Source organism: Cebus imitator, unplaced genomic scaffold (assembly GCF_001604975.1).
Source record: "Cebus imitator isolate Cc_AM_T3 unplaced genomic scaffold, Cebus_imitator-1.0 Scaffold125, whole genome shotgun sequence".
Classification (NCBI taxonomy): domain Eukaryota; kingdom Metazoa; phylum Chordata; class Mammalia; order Primates; family Cebidae; genus Cebus; species Cebus imitator.
This window is the reverse complement of record NW_016107440.1, coordinates 1331064-1346799: the sequence shown is the minus strand read 5'-3', so window position 1 is coordinate 1346799 and position 15736 is coordinate 1331064. Positions and strand designations below refer to the sequence as shown.

Genomic DNA, 15736 nt, shown 5'->3' with positions numbered 1-15736 from the left:
CAATCAGTATAGGGAGAAAAAAAAGCATCTCAGCTTTCAAATCCAAGGCATCTCAGGTTTGCCACCATCTAAGCCTCACACAAAGGGAGGATAAAGGAGGAAAAGAATGTTCCCTGCAGTGATGTCACAGGGCCCTGCCTTTGATTGCTGTGGGGGGGGGGCGGGGGGAGGCAAGGAGAAGAACCTACCTCCGGTCCTTCGCAGGGTTTCGTCGGGAATCTCTGCATAGATGTCGGACTCTGGAATGGCAGGAAGAGGTCAAGCCACAGACAAGATGCTCTCAGTGAGCACCGCCAGGAATCAGGTGTGGGACTCCTGCTGGAGGCCAGTGGAGGCCAAGGGAGCAGGAGAAGCCAGACATGTCCTATCTCCCACCCCAAGCTTCAGCGTGGCCACGGAGACCAGGGCACCTCGGCTTAAGCGCCTACTCTCTGCTGCCTGACTTGCATTATTTAGGGCAAGTTGACTCATCCCCCTCAATCTCAGTTTCCCTTTCTGTGAAGTGCATCCTGGGGGATGCTGTAAAGGTTGAATCAAATAATACCTGTTGCATGTTTAATACCATTAGAGACTGGATGTTTGTGTACCTCCCAGATTCCTTTGTTGAAGCCCCAACTCCCCAGGTGATGGGTGGAATTAGGAGGTGGGGCCTTTGGGAGGTGGTACGGTCATAAGGGTGGAGCGCCCATGATGGGATCCGTGCCCTTGTAAGCAGAAGAAGAGAGACCAGTGCTCTCTTTCCATCACAGGAGCCCACAGTCAAAGGACAGCTGTCTGCAAATGAGGACGAAAGCACTCACTGGATGCAGACTCTGCCAGCACCTTGATCTTGGACTTCCAGCCTCTAGACCTGTCAGCAATAAAGTCTTCTGGTTTTAAGCCACCCAGTCTACGGTATTTGGTTATGGTAGCCCAAGCTGCCTAAGATAAACATGGTGCCATGTACTAACTACTCAATACACAGGAGCTATTACAATTCATGATATTTTAAAGCGATCATTAAGAAGCTATGGGGGAGAGTTGTTTTTCTGTAACTTGAGATGCCCTTGACAATATCATGAGAGCAATCAGCGAGGAGCAAGCAGATGGGAGGCCACTGGAGCAGGCCGAGTACACAGCAGGCGGCTCACCTATGCTGCAGCTCTCTGAGAGGTGGGACCGGCGGGCTTCCAGGTTTCTGTAGGAGGTGAGAAGGCAGAAGCCAGGTGAGCTCGGAGCCCTGCAATGCTCCCCTGGGCAGCCTCAGCCTGCCCTCTCCTCCCACCCCCTGTGGAGAAGCAGTCTGCTCAGATTAGCAAGGACCTGGGAGCACAGCCCAGGCTGCCTGGGACTGGAGCTGGGGGACAGCAGTGACTCCCCAGGATAACACCAGGTGGCATGAAGGCATAGGAATATTCCTGCAGGTATTTACTGGGAGGAAAAGATCATTCTTTTTCAGTGTTCTCCTGGGCCCGAAAGCCAGAAACTATGGAGGTGGGGACTCCCAGCTTGTTCTTCTTCCTCTCTGCAGCACTGGCTGAGCCCAGGGCCCTGTCTTCTGCACCCCACCATACTCACAGCATGGGGATCTGGGGCAGGCTATTCCGCTTCTCGCCATCTAGGAAGAGAGGAGGATAGAGGAGGTTGGAACTGGGGACACAGGGGTGTGGGTGGGTGACTGACCTCCTTAGTATTCCTACAAGGGACTCTCCTCCCACCCCACCGCCTAATTCCATTCTCTCCTAGCCTGGGAGCTGGGGAGGCCTTGGGCCAGAACTGAAATCCTCTTTGGAGGCTGCCTTGGGCCAGATTTCACATGCTCCAGCTGGGACCCCTACTTCCTGAATCTGACCCCAAGATGGAGACACGCACAGGCGGGACCGGCCTTGTTCTAGCAATGCCTTTGAGCCTGCTGGGCTAACATGCCTCTACTCCAGAAGCTGCCTCTATGTGGACCTTGACTAGCAGGGCAGGTAGTGGACTGGCCAGGGCTTACAGCCCAAGATGGGCCCACTGGAAGCTTCCTGTGGGCTGTCAGGGAAGCTTCCTCATTCACTTATCTGTCAGTGGCTTGGCTTCTGCCCCTCCACCTCTGGGGACTCGGCTGTGCTGCCATCCATGGTTCAGTCACTTTATGTTTAAATGAAACCCACCTTTCCTAGGGTGGACGATGAGAGAGCCTTGGTGCTCCCCCTGCAGCCGGCAGTAGCCGTCTATGAGGTCAGCCATGTTCTCAGCCTCTGCCAGGGACGAGGTTTTGATGGACAAGGCCTGCAGAGCAGAGACCGGCCAAGGGTGAGACCCCGGAGCCCTGGTTAGAGATCACCCCCACGGCTTAAGAAGAGACAGCAGCACCCTGCTACAACCCTTGCCTGGATGCCAGTGCTGTCTGGACCTCTCCCCTGGGGCCCTGCCCTGGAGTCCAGGCTGACTCTATCACCCCTTTCACCTGTATGTCCACGTTCTCCAAAGGCCAGTCCCTGGCCTCACTCATTTTAGCCTCTGAGTACATAGCATGATGCCTGGTAGATGCTCAATAAACAGAAGCAGAAACTGAGAAAATGGAAGAGGGGCTGGGCGCAGTGGCTCACGCCTCTAAACTCAGCGCTTTGGGAGGCTGAGGTAGGCAGATCACCTGAGGTCAGGAGTTTGAGACCAGTCTGGCCAGCATGGCGGAGCCCTGTCTCTACTAAAAGTATAAAATTAGTTGGGCCTTGTGGCAGGCACCTGTAATCCCAGCTACTCAGGATGCTGAGGCAGGAGAATCGCTTGAATTCAGGAGGCGGAAGTTACAGTGAGCCAAGACTGTGTCACTGCACTCCAGCCTGGGTGACAGAGTGAGACGTTGTCTAAAAAAAAAGAAAGAAAAAAGAAAGAGAGAGAGAGAGATAGAGGAAGAAAGAAAGAAAGAATAAAAGAAAAAAAAGAAAAGAAAAGTTGGGGGAGGCAATGGGGCAAGGGCAGAGATGGGTGAACGGAGAGAGAGATGAATGCCCTGCAGCCTGTTTTATTGCCAAACAAACAAACAAACAAAAACCAAACCATGTTTTTGATTTCCACATCACTGTTCCCTTGGTAAAACTTAGACCTGTGATTTGTACCCGATTTCTGCTCACCTTGAATGTTCCACCAGCTGAAGACCTTCCCAGTTTCCTTCCTGGCATTACAAAAGTTCTTTCCCAAATTTTCTTATAATTGATCACCATCCTGGTACATTTCGTCCAAGAACTTGGTGCCATGGACTTTTGGCCTGATCAAGAGCTCCCAACCTGCTGTGAGAACCCCTGCAGAGCTGCCAGGTGCCCAGAGACACTCACCTGGGGGGCACCTTCAATGCCCAGCTGCAGCACCGCCTGGCCGTCTTCCAGCGGGAGGCACCTGATGGACTTAATCTGCTTGAACTCGGCCAGGCAAGTGGGCTGTGGGAAAAGAAGGGGGAGCTTCAGACCACCCCAGTGCTAGGATTGGGCTGTGCAGACTGGTCAGTATGGGGGAGTTGGGCTGAGGAGGAACTGGGAGTTTCTCTGGGAAATGAAGAGAGAATCAGACTATTAAGCCTAGAAGGATCTTCTAGTTCAGGAGTATCCAATCTTTTGGCTTCCCTGGGCCACGCTGGAAGAAGAAGAATTGTCTTGGGCCACACATAAGACACTAACACTAACAATAGCTGATGAGCTTAAAAAAATTGCACAAAAAAATCTCACCATGTTTTAAGAAAGTTTATGAATTGGTGTTGGGCTGTATTCAAAGCCGTCCTGGGACCACAAGCTTCATCTAGACCAAGCCCCTCCCATGCCAAGGAGAAAATGAGGTCTAGAGAAAGCCAAGACTTGCTCAAGGTCATGTGCAAAGCTGGTGGTGGAGTCATAACTGGACCCAGGTCCCCTGACTTCCAGGGGTATTATGTCCCATATTGTCACTGAAAGAGAGACACTGCTGAGCTCGGAGAGTAATCATGGCGGCCTTGTCTACTGCTCCTGCCATCTCTGTGCAGATGACAGTCATGGGGATGTAAAGAGCCATCTGCCCCATGCTGCCGTCTCTAAACGCTCTCCACTGCTGCTCACGCCAGGGCATGGCCTTAGGAGGACTCTGCTCTCATCAATGGGGGCAAGAAGACCCAAAGGGGCAGACAGGGGGAGGCAGCAAAGAGGGGAAGATCTCCCTGCCTGGAGCTGGGTGGGGCTGCCCGCGGTCTCTCTACCTTTGCATCCTGGCTGGTCAGCTGGCGGATGCCTTTAGGGCCAATGACCAGGTCCACAGTAATGTTCCATCCTTGCTGGAATAAAAGGAGAGTGGACTGTTGTCCCAGAGTTGCCCTCCCCATTCTTCAGAAACTTAAAGAAAAGCTCCCTAAGCTAGACACAGGCCACTGTCTCCTGGGTCTCCAGCTCCTTCCCCCAAAACCCTGGCCATACTGATTTTCCCCTCCTGACCTCTTTCCTGTCCTGCCTGCCCCCGCAGAGCTGGAGGCCAACATTTTAGCGCCTACTTCAGGCAAGGTGATGCCCGTGACTTCTGTGTCGGCAGGTTAGCGAGGTCCTGCTGCCTGAGAATCTGCAGCGATTGCAGCCTCTCCCTTCCCCCCACCCCCTTTCCTGAGAGGCCTGGAATCCAGGTCAGGGAGAGGATCAAGAGAGCCCGTCATTACAATGAGTTCACAGCGGTAGGTCTCCTGGTCAATGTTGGCGAAGCCTGCGAGGGTGTTGAAGAACTTCATGACACACTCCTCCTCCCGGAGCGAGGCATACTGCTGGAAGGTCTGCTGGATCATCTTCCGGAACTGTTTGGGCTGGGGGAGGGGATGGGCAGTGTGACGGAGACCTGCTTCTCCCAGCTCTCACTCTTTCCCTTAGGGTCTCACCGAGAGACTGCCCACTGCTCGAAAATGGTCCCCAGGATCTTTGCCCCAAGAGCAGCTGTGATCTATGACCTAAAACACATACCCACTGTCTCAAGAGAGACTCACTATAACCATATGAGTGAGGTGCAGGGGGCAGGAGGTAGCAACTTCCCAGCGCTTAGGCCACAGAGCTGATAAGGCCCCGATGCAGAGTGGGAGCCCAGGCATGTCACAGCTGGATTCCCACCCGGAGAGGACCCCTGGGTGCATTTAGTGGTCCTGTGTCCAAACGCCCAAGGCTGTGCAGATGCCTGGCTTCTCTGAGTATTTGCAGCCTCACCCTTCCACTCTAGTCTTGGGAATCAGCTCAAAGAGGTCCCCACCCATTGGTTTTCTCACCTTTAAGTTCTCCTGCATCTGTTTTGGGAAAAACAAGTCCAGCCCCACTTCTTTTCTGCAAGAAGGAAGAAAAAGGCACCATGTGACTCCCCCTACCCCCACCCCAGGACTATGGGCCACTCAGGAAGAGGTGAGAAGGCTTTGGGACCTGGAGAGGGGCCCTGTGTGGCTCTGGTCTGGGGAGGGGTGGAGGAGAGGGTGAGGAGGAGAAGAACACATGGAGGGACAGGGAGGAAGGGGAGGCAGGTGATCCCAGAACTTACTCCAGGAGCTCAAAGTTGGACTTCTTGTCAAGGGCATTGTGGGGCATATCCTTGAAGAACCGCCTGGAGAAAGAGGGGGTGAAGAGGGGGCTGAAGGCTGGAGAATGAGGCAGTCAGACCCAGAACCTCATGCCACTAGAAGCCCCTTTCCCCTGCCATATGTGGGGGTCCCCAGGAGAAAGAAAGTTAGGAGAGTCATAAAATTTGGTATTTTGACCTATGAGGAAAAGCAAACCCTACAAATTTCATTCCTAGAAAAGACTCCAGCCTCGAATCCTAGGAAGCCCACTCTAGGAATGGGCAGATACTAGGCTGACTAGGCTGAGGAGGAAGATGGCGGCTCCATCTGTGACCTCTAAAAACAAAGACCCATGGCAGCCCATGTTGAATGATCAGCCTAGGAACACTGACCTCCACCTGCAGATCCTGGGGGGCTCTTGTGATTTCCTTTTCACTTATTTGCTATTTCTTAGATACCATATGTGTGTGTGTTTGTGTGTTCATTTAGATACTTGTTAAATGTAGTACTGTACATATGAAAACTTTAGCACTTACATAACAGAAGAAGAAAATAAAATTATTCATAGTTGTACCATGATTAACCATAATGTATTAACTAAAATATATTAATATTTTACTTATATTCTTTACGTCTCATTTCCCCTAAAAATGTATGCTTTGATAAATATTTTTATGCAATTGTGTCTTAAGCTGAGACCAAATAGCTAATGTCCTCACATGTGCCAGCCTCCCTTCCCTCTCTGTGTCACTGTGTCTAGTAATTTCATTGACTGCTGCAGACATTATCCTTCTCCTGATCGTGTATTAGAGTTATTCAGTATTCCTTTAATTCAGGGATCCTTATAAATGTGTGGGAAAAGTTTTGTGCAACTAATACTATAAGCAGAGGGAGGGAAGTAACTTACAATTCAAAAGCAATGACTTTCGGACAGTTCACTGTGTTTAGAAAATAGGAAGGTTAGATCCTTACCACATACTCTGTCTAAAATGGTTATTCTTATGCATTAAAAGATAGAGGTCAGTTAAAAAAAAACTGCTTTCAAACCAGAAAAAATAATCTAGAAAAATATTTCCAAGTTATGGGATCAAGAAGACCCTCAAGGCTGGGCGCAGTGGCTCATGCCTGTAATCCCAGCACTTTGAGAGGTCAAGGTGGGCAGATCACCTGAGGTCAGGAATTCGAGACCAGCCTAGCCAATATGGTGAAACTCTACATCCCTACTAAAATTACAAAAAATTAGCCAGGCATGGTGGCGGGCGCCCGTAATCCCAGCTACTGGGAAGGTTGAGGCAGGAGAATTGCTTGAACCTGGGAGGCGGAGGTTGCAGTGAGCCAAAAATCACACCATTGCACTCCAGCCTGGGTGATGAGTGAAACTCCATCTCAAAAAAATGAAAAGGAAGACCCTCAAGGCATGAAATCATAGAGGAAATACCCAATAAAAAAGTAAAACATAAAATGCTATATCCTTAAACATTTTAAATAAATGGTGTCTTTGAATACATTGTCAAACGAAGTAAGTAGTTACCTCTTAACAAATACAATCTCAATTTTACACTCTGTGCCCCAGCCTGAAACAATGGGCAATGTCTGGAGATAGTTTTGGTTATCACATCCTAGTCGGAGTAGGGGATGGTGGTGCTGCGAGCATCAAGTGGGTAGAGGCCAGGGATACTGCCAAACATCCTTCCATGCACAGGAAGCCCACCCCTCCCTGCTAACAAAGAAGTATCCAGCCCCAAATGTTACTAGTAGTGAGGCTAGAAAACCCTAGGAATTTGATCCAAGAAGAGAACTTAGAAAACTAAGAAGATGGGCTCTTCCCTACCCTGACTTTTCTCTACTGGGTGTCTGACAGAGCAAGGTAAGTGATGGTGCCTGAGACAGGATGTGCTTGCTGACTAAGGGCAGATGCGCAGAATTGGGAACCTGAAGACTGGGAGATAGGGATGACATTCAGGTATGGGAAAGATCCTCAACCCCCAGGCCACGGACCAGTACTGGTCCGTGGCCTGTTAGGAAGCAGGCCGCACAGCAGGATGTGAGCAGTGGGTGACTGAAGGTTCATCTGTATTTACAGCTGTCCCCAGCTCCATCTCCTGTCAGATCAGTGGCGACATTAGATTCTCATAGGAGCATGAACCCTATTGTAAACCGTATATGTGAGGGATCTAGGTTTCACCTTCATTATGAGAATCTAATGCCTGATGACCTGTCACTGTCTCCTGTCACATCCAGATGGACCATCTAGTTGCAGAAAAACAAGCTCAGGGCTCCCACTGATTCCACATTATGGTGAGTTGTACATTTATTTTATTATATATTACAATGTAATAATAATAGAAATAAAGTATACAATAAATGTAATGCTCTTGAATCATTCTGAAACCATGCCCCACTCCAAGGAAAAATTGTCTTCCATGAAACTGGTCCCTGGTGCCAAAAAGGTTGGGGGCCACTGAGGTAAAGGACATGAGAAGTCTACTCAGGATTCTCCCCTGGATGGAAGCTCCGCCTCCTCTTCCTCCTCCCACCTGAAGTGTGCCTGCAGTTAAGATCCCAAAGTTCCATACGATTGACCACGGCAGCTTTAGAAACGTTTCATGCCAGTGTTAGCTGCTCAACCTACACATTCTTAAGAAACCTCAGGGTGACTACAGGCAGGCTGGTCATCTGCAGTGCCCCTGAGTTGAGTGAGCCATAAAATATACTCCCAGGTAACTGAACACATTGGCTTGCTGTACACTATTGAATTCTAACAGAATAAATGTTGGCAAAGATCCACTGAGGAAGAGGATTTCAGTTATTTCAGAGTTATCCATTCCTTCAACTATGTATTGAGTCCATATGTGCCAGGCAAAGGCAACACCAGTTCTGATTCTAAGGATTTGATAGAATTTCACAATCTGGTGCATGGGCACATGTCATTGCCTCCCAGAGCTGGGTGCAAGGTGGTTTTGCAAAGGAGGCTGGACGGGGTCTGGATAGCACAGAAAGGGCTTCGAGACGAAGAGACCCTTAGGCTGGCTTGATGAGGACAGCAGATGGTCACACTGCTTGCAATTGACACCTCATAGGCTCATGCTGAGGTTTCCTACGTATGCAGAGGACAAGCAGGTAACACAAGCTCAGTACATTTTCTAAGGCTGCCAGAAGATAGAAGAGTTTACTAGGCTGAAAACGGAAATGAGAAGAGTGTGCCAGGCAGGGGGAATGCATTGCCCACCCATGGGGTGAGATCTGCTTCCCAGCCACAAAGGAGAGTGGTCTCCTAAAGCCACGCCAGTCTTATGATCTGTTGCTGAGTGTATAAATGAACTTTGAGACTTGCGAAGAAAGAATTTGGAAGACTGGGATACTTAAATATTAAATTTTCAAAAACACGGTTAGCTAAATGAAAAGGTAAACATTTTGAAATTAACACTGAGCAACTGAAGAACATAAAAATAACAGCACTTTAGCATGATCAAGGAGGTAGTGAATGGAAAAATGTTTTATTAGGATAAAGGAAGCTCAGCTAGCACACTGAGATCATCCCAATCCCCTGGACCCAGCTTGCTTAACCCACTCCCTGTGTCCCCGATGACCCTTCTCTCAGGCATCGAAGATCATTTACATGGTTACCATGAACAAAAGTGTCCAATCACTCAGATATGCCACAATCTGTGTGTTTCTAACATTTGGAGCAACTGAACATATTGGGAATGTCTGGGAGAACTAGTAACCAACACTGACCGGAGACAATGCTCTCTCCAGCAAGTTAGCCTCCCAATCATCTCAGCTGCTCTCCAGGGGCACCCAGGTCTCCCAAATCTGCCCCACCCGCAGTCACTGAGCAAGGCTGTGCCTACCTGGAGCACCCTCTAGTGCCTGGCTGGTCCCCCCAGCCCAAGCCTGTAATTTTGAGTAGCTAACATCAGGTGGACGGCAGTGGCACCTACAATCAAATACAGGCCTATGACTGATACCCAGGTAAGGGCGGCAGAAAATAAGGAAACAACTAAACCAACTAAACAGCTAAATCCAGTTGGTTACTTTTTTCTTCTAAACATCAACAGAAATTAACTACAAGCCAAGATGCATTTTGAAGCAAAGCAAGCTGTGTGTTCTTTCTCTACTATTTATTATCAGTTTCTACTTAACTAATCTGGGGTTACACATTCACTCTGTGTGTGTGTGTGTGTGTGTGTGTGCGCACATGCACGCTCTGCTGGGGGTAGGCAATGGTCCTAGGTGTCTCAGGTCAAGGGGGAGAAGTTATTTGGTTCCTCAAACTGGGCAGATACTGATTTCTAGCATAGGGGCCATGAATTTCAGACTTTCATTTTGAGGTACTATTTAGAGAAAACATTTGACATTTACAAAGCATCTCCAGTAAATGAATAAAATTAACTAGGTATCTTTCCAACTATATGACATTCTGGAAAAGGCAAAACTATGGCAACAATAAAAAGATCAATGGTTGCCAGGGTTCGAGGGAAGGAGGGATGGATAGGTGGAGTACAGAGAATTTTTAGGGCAGTGAAACTACTCTGTGCAACACTATAATGGTGGATATAAGTAATTATACAATTAGGCAAACTCACAGCACATACACCACCAAGAGTGAACCCTAACGTAAATTACAGGTTTTAGGTAATAATGATGTGTCAATGTAAGTTTATCAATTGTAATAAATGCGCCACTTTGGTGGGGAATGTAGAGAGTGGGGAGGCTGGGCATGTGTGGGGAAGGGGGTGCATAGGAACTCTGTACCTTCTGCTCAATTTTGCTGTGAACCTAAAACTTCTCTGAAAAATAAAGTCTATTCAAAATAAACAAAAGAAGGGTAAAGAAAAAAATAAGTAAAATATAATAAATAATTATTGAATACTTTGGTCCCTGCCATTGTTCTAAGTACTTTAAATACATTAACTCATTCATTCTTTGTAACAACCCCGCAAGGTTTGTTATGTTACTATTGTATAGTAACATAACATACATATTATACATATTATACAGTAGCATATATGTTATATAGTAAAACATGCTATATAGTAAAACATGTGCTATATAGTAACAGAATATATTATTATATGTTATATAGCATAACAAATGTTATATAGTAATGTAATGTTACTATAATGTAACTATTATCATTCCTATTTTACAAATGAAGGAATCCAGGCAGAGAGAGAGATTAACTGACTTGCCCAGAGTAACACAGGAAACTCAGGACTCCCCTGAAGATTCATTTCACATATCTCATGTCTCAGGCCTACATCATATCTCTTTTTTAAGCTAGGAAATAATATAGTATTTTTTCCTGGAGATGCCATGTATCTACAGGTAGGTGACATAATCAATGATGCTAATAGTACAAGGGATTATTGCTCATGATTTGTAGGTAACCCCACACCCTGGGACATTTTCAGACCAGAGCCACAGCCCTAGAAAATTCTGCCTTATACTCTGATTTTCCAAAATGTGTCCAAGTCTCTCTTGGTGCCAAACAGTTGTAACTTGACTTTAAAATAGCTCATCATAACAAATAATTGCATTCAGCTTTAAAAATTATTAGACCTGCAAATCTTCTATTAGGTTCATAAAACAGGTGTTCTTCATAACCTCTCCCTAATATCATATACCCTGCACTTCAATGGTCAACCAGTAAGAATAGGAACATCTCTCTGACTCTGTTCCTCACACTCAGGAGACGTGAAACAATGTGTCTCTTGCACAAAACAAGTGTGGCTTTTAGAATCATCCTGCGTTGGTTAGACAGCAGGTATCTGCAGTCATACTCATGACAATACTACCTACAGGAGTCACACTGGATGCCTCGCCCTGTTCTCCAATACATTAGTGCAGCGCCTGGCACTTAGGCCACCAGCAGAAATAGTTTGGGGGTGATTGGAGGATATAATAAAACAAAATAGAATGTTAATGGGTCTTTGTGGTGCTGTTTTACAACTAAGTGATGACTACTTGACAGGTGACAAGTGATGGGTGTGTCAAAGTGATACTAGCATCCTGGGTATGAGATCCATAAATAAAACGGTAAAGATAAGCATTTTCAACTTGTCTGATTTTAGAGGGGAAAATAAGACTGGATAGGATGTAATGCAGCTCATAGGAGCCGAGTGGTCTCAGAAGGCATAAAAAGCACAGATAATAAAATAAACTTCACAGACTGCCCCTGGTCTGCCAGCACCAAGCTCCCAAGATTATTACTAATGGCAGCGAGCTGGGATGCCTTCTAAGCAGCTGCAGGGATGAACGCTCCCTTGCTTGTTGAGACAAAGTAACCAAATATGAAGCCCTCAAAGCTACCCTTGACCTACTCTATCAGTAATGCCAACAGCCTCAGATGCTGAAATCAAAGTGGGACCCTCCCCTTCCCATCCCACTGCCCCCACTGGGGTACCCCTCAGCATTCCCTCTGAGATTCATTAAGGGGCCAGAATTCCCCAGTGCCCCCCATTCTGTAGAAGTGGTAGCAGAGTTCTACTCTCTATTTAACCGCGAGGTCACAGATAAGGCTCCGGAAATGCAGTTCCAGAAAACAGGAAGTAATCCTTGGCTAACGATTTTCCTGGCAGTCATCCTGAAAGTCCTCCCCTCAACCCATATGACTAATGGTATTCAAGTCACCTGGGGTGGGGGAGGTAAAAAATGTCTAGGATAAGGTTCTACCCAGGTCTGCCAGATCAAATCTCCCTAGGGTAGGGGCAGGACACTTCTAGTTTATTAAGCTCCCAGGTGATTATGATTTGTAAGCAGACGTTGAAACCACTGCTCTAAGGCAGAGAAGGGGTAGAGAGAAGCAGAGGAGAGGGTAGAATGGCAGGGCATGGTGAAACCCAATGGCGTTGCACTGGTCATGGCAGGGTAGAGCACAGGTGAGCCACATCACCCTCCTCAGTCCCAAATGGCAATGACCCCATGGCAGCCAAGAAGCCTAATTTTTTAGACTGTCATTCTAATTATATCATTCTAATGATACCACTGGACTGCCATTGGACCAATGGTGTCTCCCAACATCAGCCCCAACTTACCGCTCCAACCTCGCGATTCTCCAGTCTATGCTTTTCCTTCCGCTGATCCCTGGGCCTAGAGTGTTTCTCCCCTGACCCTGTTCTCTGCTGATTGAAACCTTTCTCCTCCTTCCAGGAGCAGTTCAGATACCCACTTGCTGATGCCCTTGGACAGGATGAATGACTCCTACACGGATATCGGCGCCATCTGCATTCAGCCTCGTATTATGATTAATTGTATACACATCTGTCACCCCCCCAACATGGAAATGTGAGGGCCTCTCTGGATGATGTACTGATTCCAAACATATTGTTCAAGTGCCTACTGGAAGTGGGGATACAGCAATGGCAACACAGATTGACATCTCTAGGTTCAAATGTCCCCCAGATCCTAGCCTGGTGACAAAAAGCATCTGCTGAATCACTCGAACAGCAGCAGAGGTGACTGACAGACGGAAAAACCCAGCAGCCTACAGGCAAGAGCAGTGGCAGCAAAGGAAGCCAGGAGAGTGCATCTAGGGAGGGGGCTGGCCCTCCCACCCCTGCCATCCCGAGGACCAGACACGCAGCCCCTCAGAGCCTCACCTGCTGCTGGTCACCACCTTTCCCCTTCCTGATTCTCACATACTTATTACTGTTTCCCATCCTGGACGTGGGGAAAGGCTGGGCCAGTCCAGAGCTCGGCCCAAAGCCCAGCACAGCACCCTCCCAGCAGAGGCCTTGAGGCCACATACCTGAGCTCCAGGCAGCCCAGCTGCAAGGCCATGCCTTCACTGACCTTGCTGGCATAGCGTTGCATGTAGTCATTCCGGAGCTGGTGGGGAGAAACGCCAAGCATCAGACTTGCACCCTCACCACCTCCCTGGCCCCCGTTTCCCTGAACAGAGGCCCCAGAAGATGAAGGGCCTGATTCTGGCTCCCTAAGCAACAGCTACCCACCCCACCGCAAACAAACTTAGAGCAGGGATGGAGAGCATGAGGGAAGGGGTACCTGAGCTTCCACAGGCCAAGGCTGTGAGGTTTTTGAGGTGCTTTTACAGGCATTCTCTCCCTGCTCCATAGGCAGGAAGTTCAGATCCCCCTCATCCCCCATTTTGGACAGAAGGAAACTGATTTTGCAAGGAGTCAGTAATTTATCCAAAGCCCTGTTGGTAAATAGTGATAAATGTCATCCACAGGTCAAGAAAAGTCTAGCTCAGTGTCTAGCAAACCAGGAGGGACGTAAGACCAGACAGAAGACAACAACGACCGCTCCTGTTGATGCTGTGCTTCGTTCTGCACCTGGTGCTGGGCTTGGCACTCCACACACATTCTGTCCGGAAGTCAGAGATGCTCAGAACAGCTGCTGAGAGCTGGTTGTTAAGTTTTCAGAAGTTTTGTGAGCAAGTAGATGTCCTAACTGATAGCTTGAAATAGGCCACGGTGGGGGAGTATTTACACCATAGGAATTGGCAAGTCCCATAAAAAGGAATTAAATAGTGGCATTTGCAGCCACCTGGATGGAGTTGGAGACCAGTATTGTAAGTGAAGTAACTCCAAAGTGGAAAACCAACTTTATATGTTCTCACCCACAAGGGGGAGCTAACCATGACGATGCAAGAACACGTGGACACAGGGAGGGGAGCACTACACACTGGGGTCAGTTAGGGGGAAATAAGGGAGGGACGGTGGGGGGTGGGGAGCTGGGGAGAGATGGCAAGGGGAGAAATGCCAGATGTAGGTGATGGGGAGGAAGGCAGCAAATCACACTGCCATGTGTGTATCTATGCAACAATCTTGCATGTTCTTCACATGTACCCCAAAACCTAAAATGCAATAAAATAAATAAATGAAAAAAAAAATGATACAATGGACTTTTGGGGACTTGTGGGGAAGGGTGAGAGAGGGGTAAGGGATAAAAGACTACACATGGGGTACAGTGAATGCTGCTTGGATGATGAGTGCACCAACATTTCAGAAATCACCACTAATGAAATTACTCATGTAACCAACACTACCTGTTCCCCCCAAAAAACCTACTGAAATAAATAAATAGGCAAGCACTACATGTCAGGGAAGTTTTGTTTGGAGAGCCAATTTACCAGCCAATAATACCATCTGGTCTCTACAAACGACCCTATAAAGTAAGTATTATTATTATAATTCCCATAGTAATTTTATAGCAGAGGAAACAGCTTCATGCAGGTAAATGAGGTCCCCTGGGGCTCTCAGGTTAGTGAATGGCAGAGCTGTGCAGTAAGCACTGCAGGCTTCATCCTGGACCTGCTCTTGCGGCTTCACTAGCCAGGTCTCCTGGGCCAAAAGAAAAGTCCAAAAGGAGCTGGGAGCATACCGGGCAGTTTACCCAGTCATTAAATACTGAGAGAGAAGTGGGGTTGGCGCCGCTGACCATAGACCTAGAACCTTCTTCAAGAGAAGTTTCCTAGCTTGGGCCCTCCGGAATCTGGGCTTTTATCTTTCCATTTCCCTAGGAGAGGATGGTTGATGCTTGGCATTTAAGGTGCAATGGGAGTCTCGGGCAGGAAGATAAAGTACTTTTTACCTGTTGGTAAAAATAAAGCAGTGTGGTCCTGTCCTCCTTCAGGCTCTCCATGAAGTCTTCCGGCAAGTAGCGGATTTGAAGGTCATACCTGCAACAGGACAGTCAGGCTCTGGTTGACACAGGGAAGCTGGAGCCTAAAGAAAAGAGTGGGACCCCAAGGGCAGAAGCAACCCCACTGCAAAGGGGAGGGCTGCCCATGGGTCTCATGGCCACCCATTCCGGGCTTTTCTCTTTCCGTCCTCTGTGGTTGGGCAAGAGGCCATCAACAGGGAGGTGGCTGGCAGGTGATGTCAGAGCTGGCCCTGACTTTCCACCTTTCTCTCTCGTGGTAGCTGTTTCCCATAGGTTCACAGGCCAGCCCTGGACCTGGGCTTTCCCATCCTCCCCACCCTTTTGTCTCTATTCTCCTCTAGCATTGTCAACACCCCATTCAGTGTTACTTTTAGGTGTCTGCTCTGGGATGGGGGTAGTCTATGAGCCCAGATTAGCTTAGAAAATACATGTATTCGATGCTGGAGGAAGGCTAGAATGCCACTCAGATTTGCTAGAAGATTCTGAGGTAGGGCTGGGTGCGGTGGCTCAAGCCTGTAATCCCAGCACTTTGGGAGGCCGAGGCGGGTGGATCACGAGGTCAAGAGATCGAGACCATCCTGGTCAACATGGTGAAACCCC

The 15736-nt window shown here is 48.2% G+C and overlaps 1 protein-coding gene across 1 annotated transcript in view; it reads right to left on the bottom strand.

Annotated features, from left to right (window-relative positions):
- The window catches only part of PTK2B (protein tyrosine kinase 2 beta), a 130980-nt gene that overhangs the window by 24570 nt on the left and 90674 nt on the right, over positions 1-15736 (bottom strand). Inside the window, exons 4-14 of the mRNA XM_037742657.1 lie at positions 15065-15157; positions 13257-13336; positions 5485-5547; positions 5222-5276; positions 4631-4771; positions 4184-4258; positions 3297-3398; positions 2133-2250; positions 1558-1597; positions 1131-1177; positions 189-239 (exon numbers count right to left, since the gene is read on the bottom strand). Coding sequence (XP_037598585.1) covers positions 189-239; positions 1131-1177; positions 1558-1597; positions 2133-2250; positions 3297-3398; positions 4184-4258; positions 4631-4771; positions 5222-5276; positions 5485-5547; positions 13257-13336; positions 15065-15157 — 865 coding nt within the window. The remainder of the gene's footprint in view (positions 1-188; positions 240-1130; positions 1178-1557; positions 1598-2132; positions 2251-3296; positions 3399-4183; positions 4259-4630; positions 4772-5221; positions 5277-5484; positions 5548-13256; positions 13337-15064; positions 15158-15736) is intronic.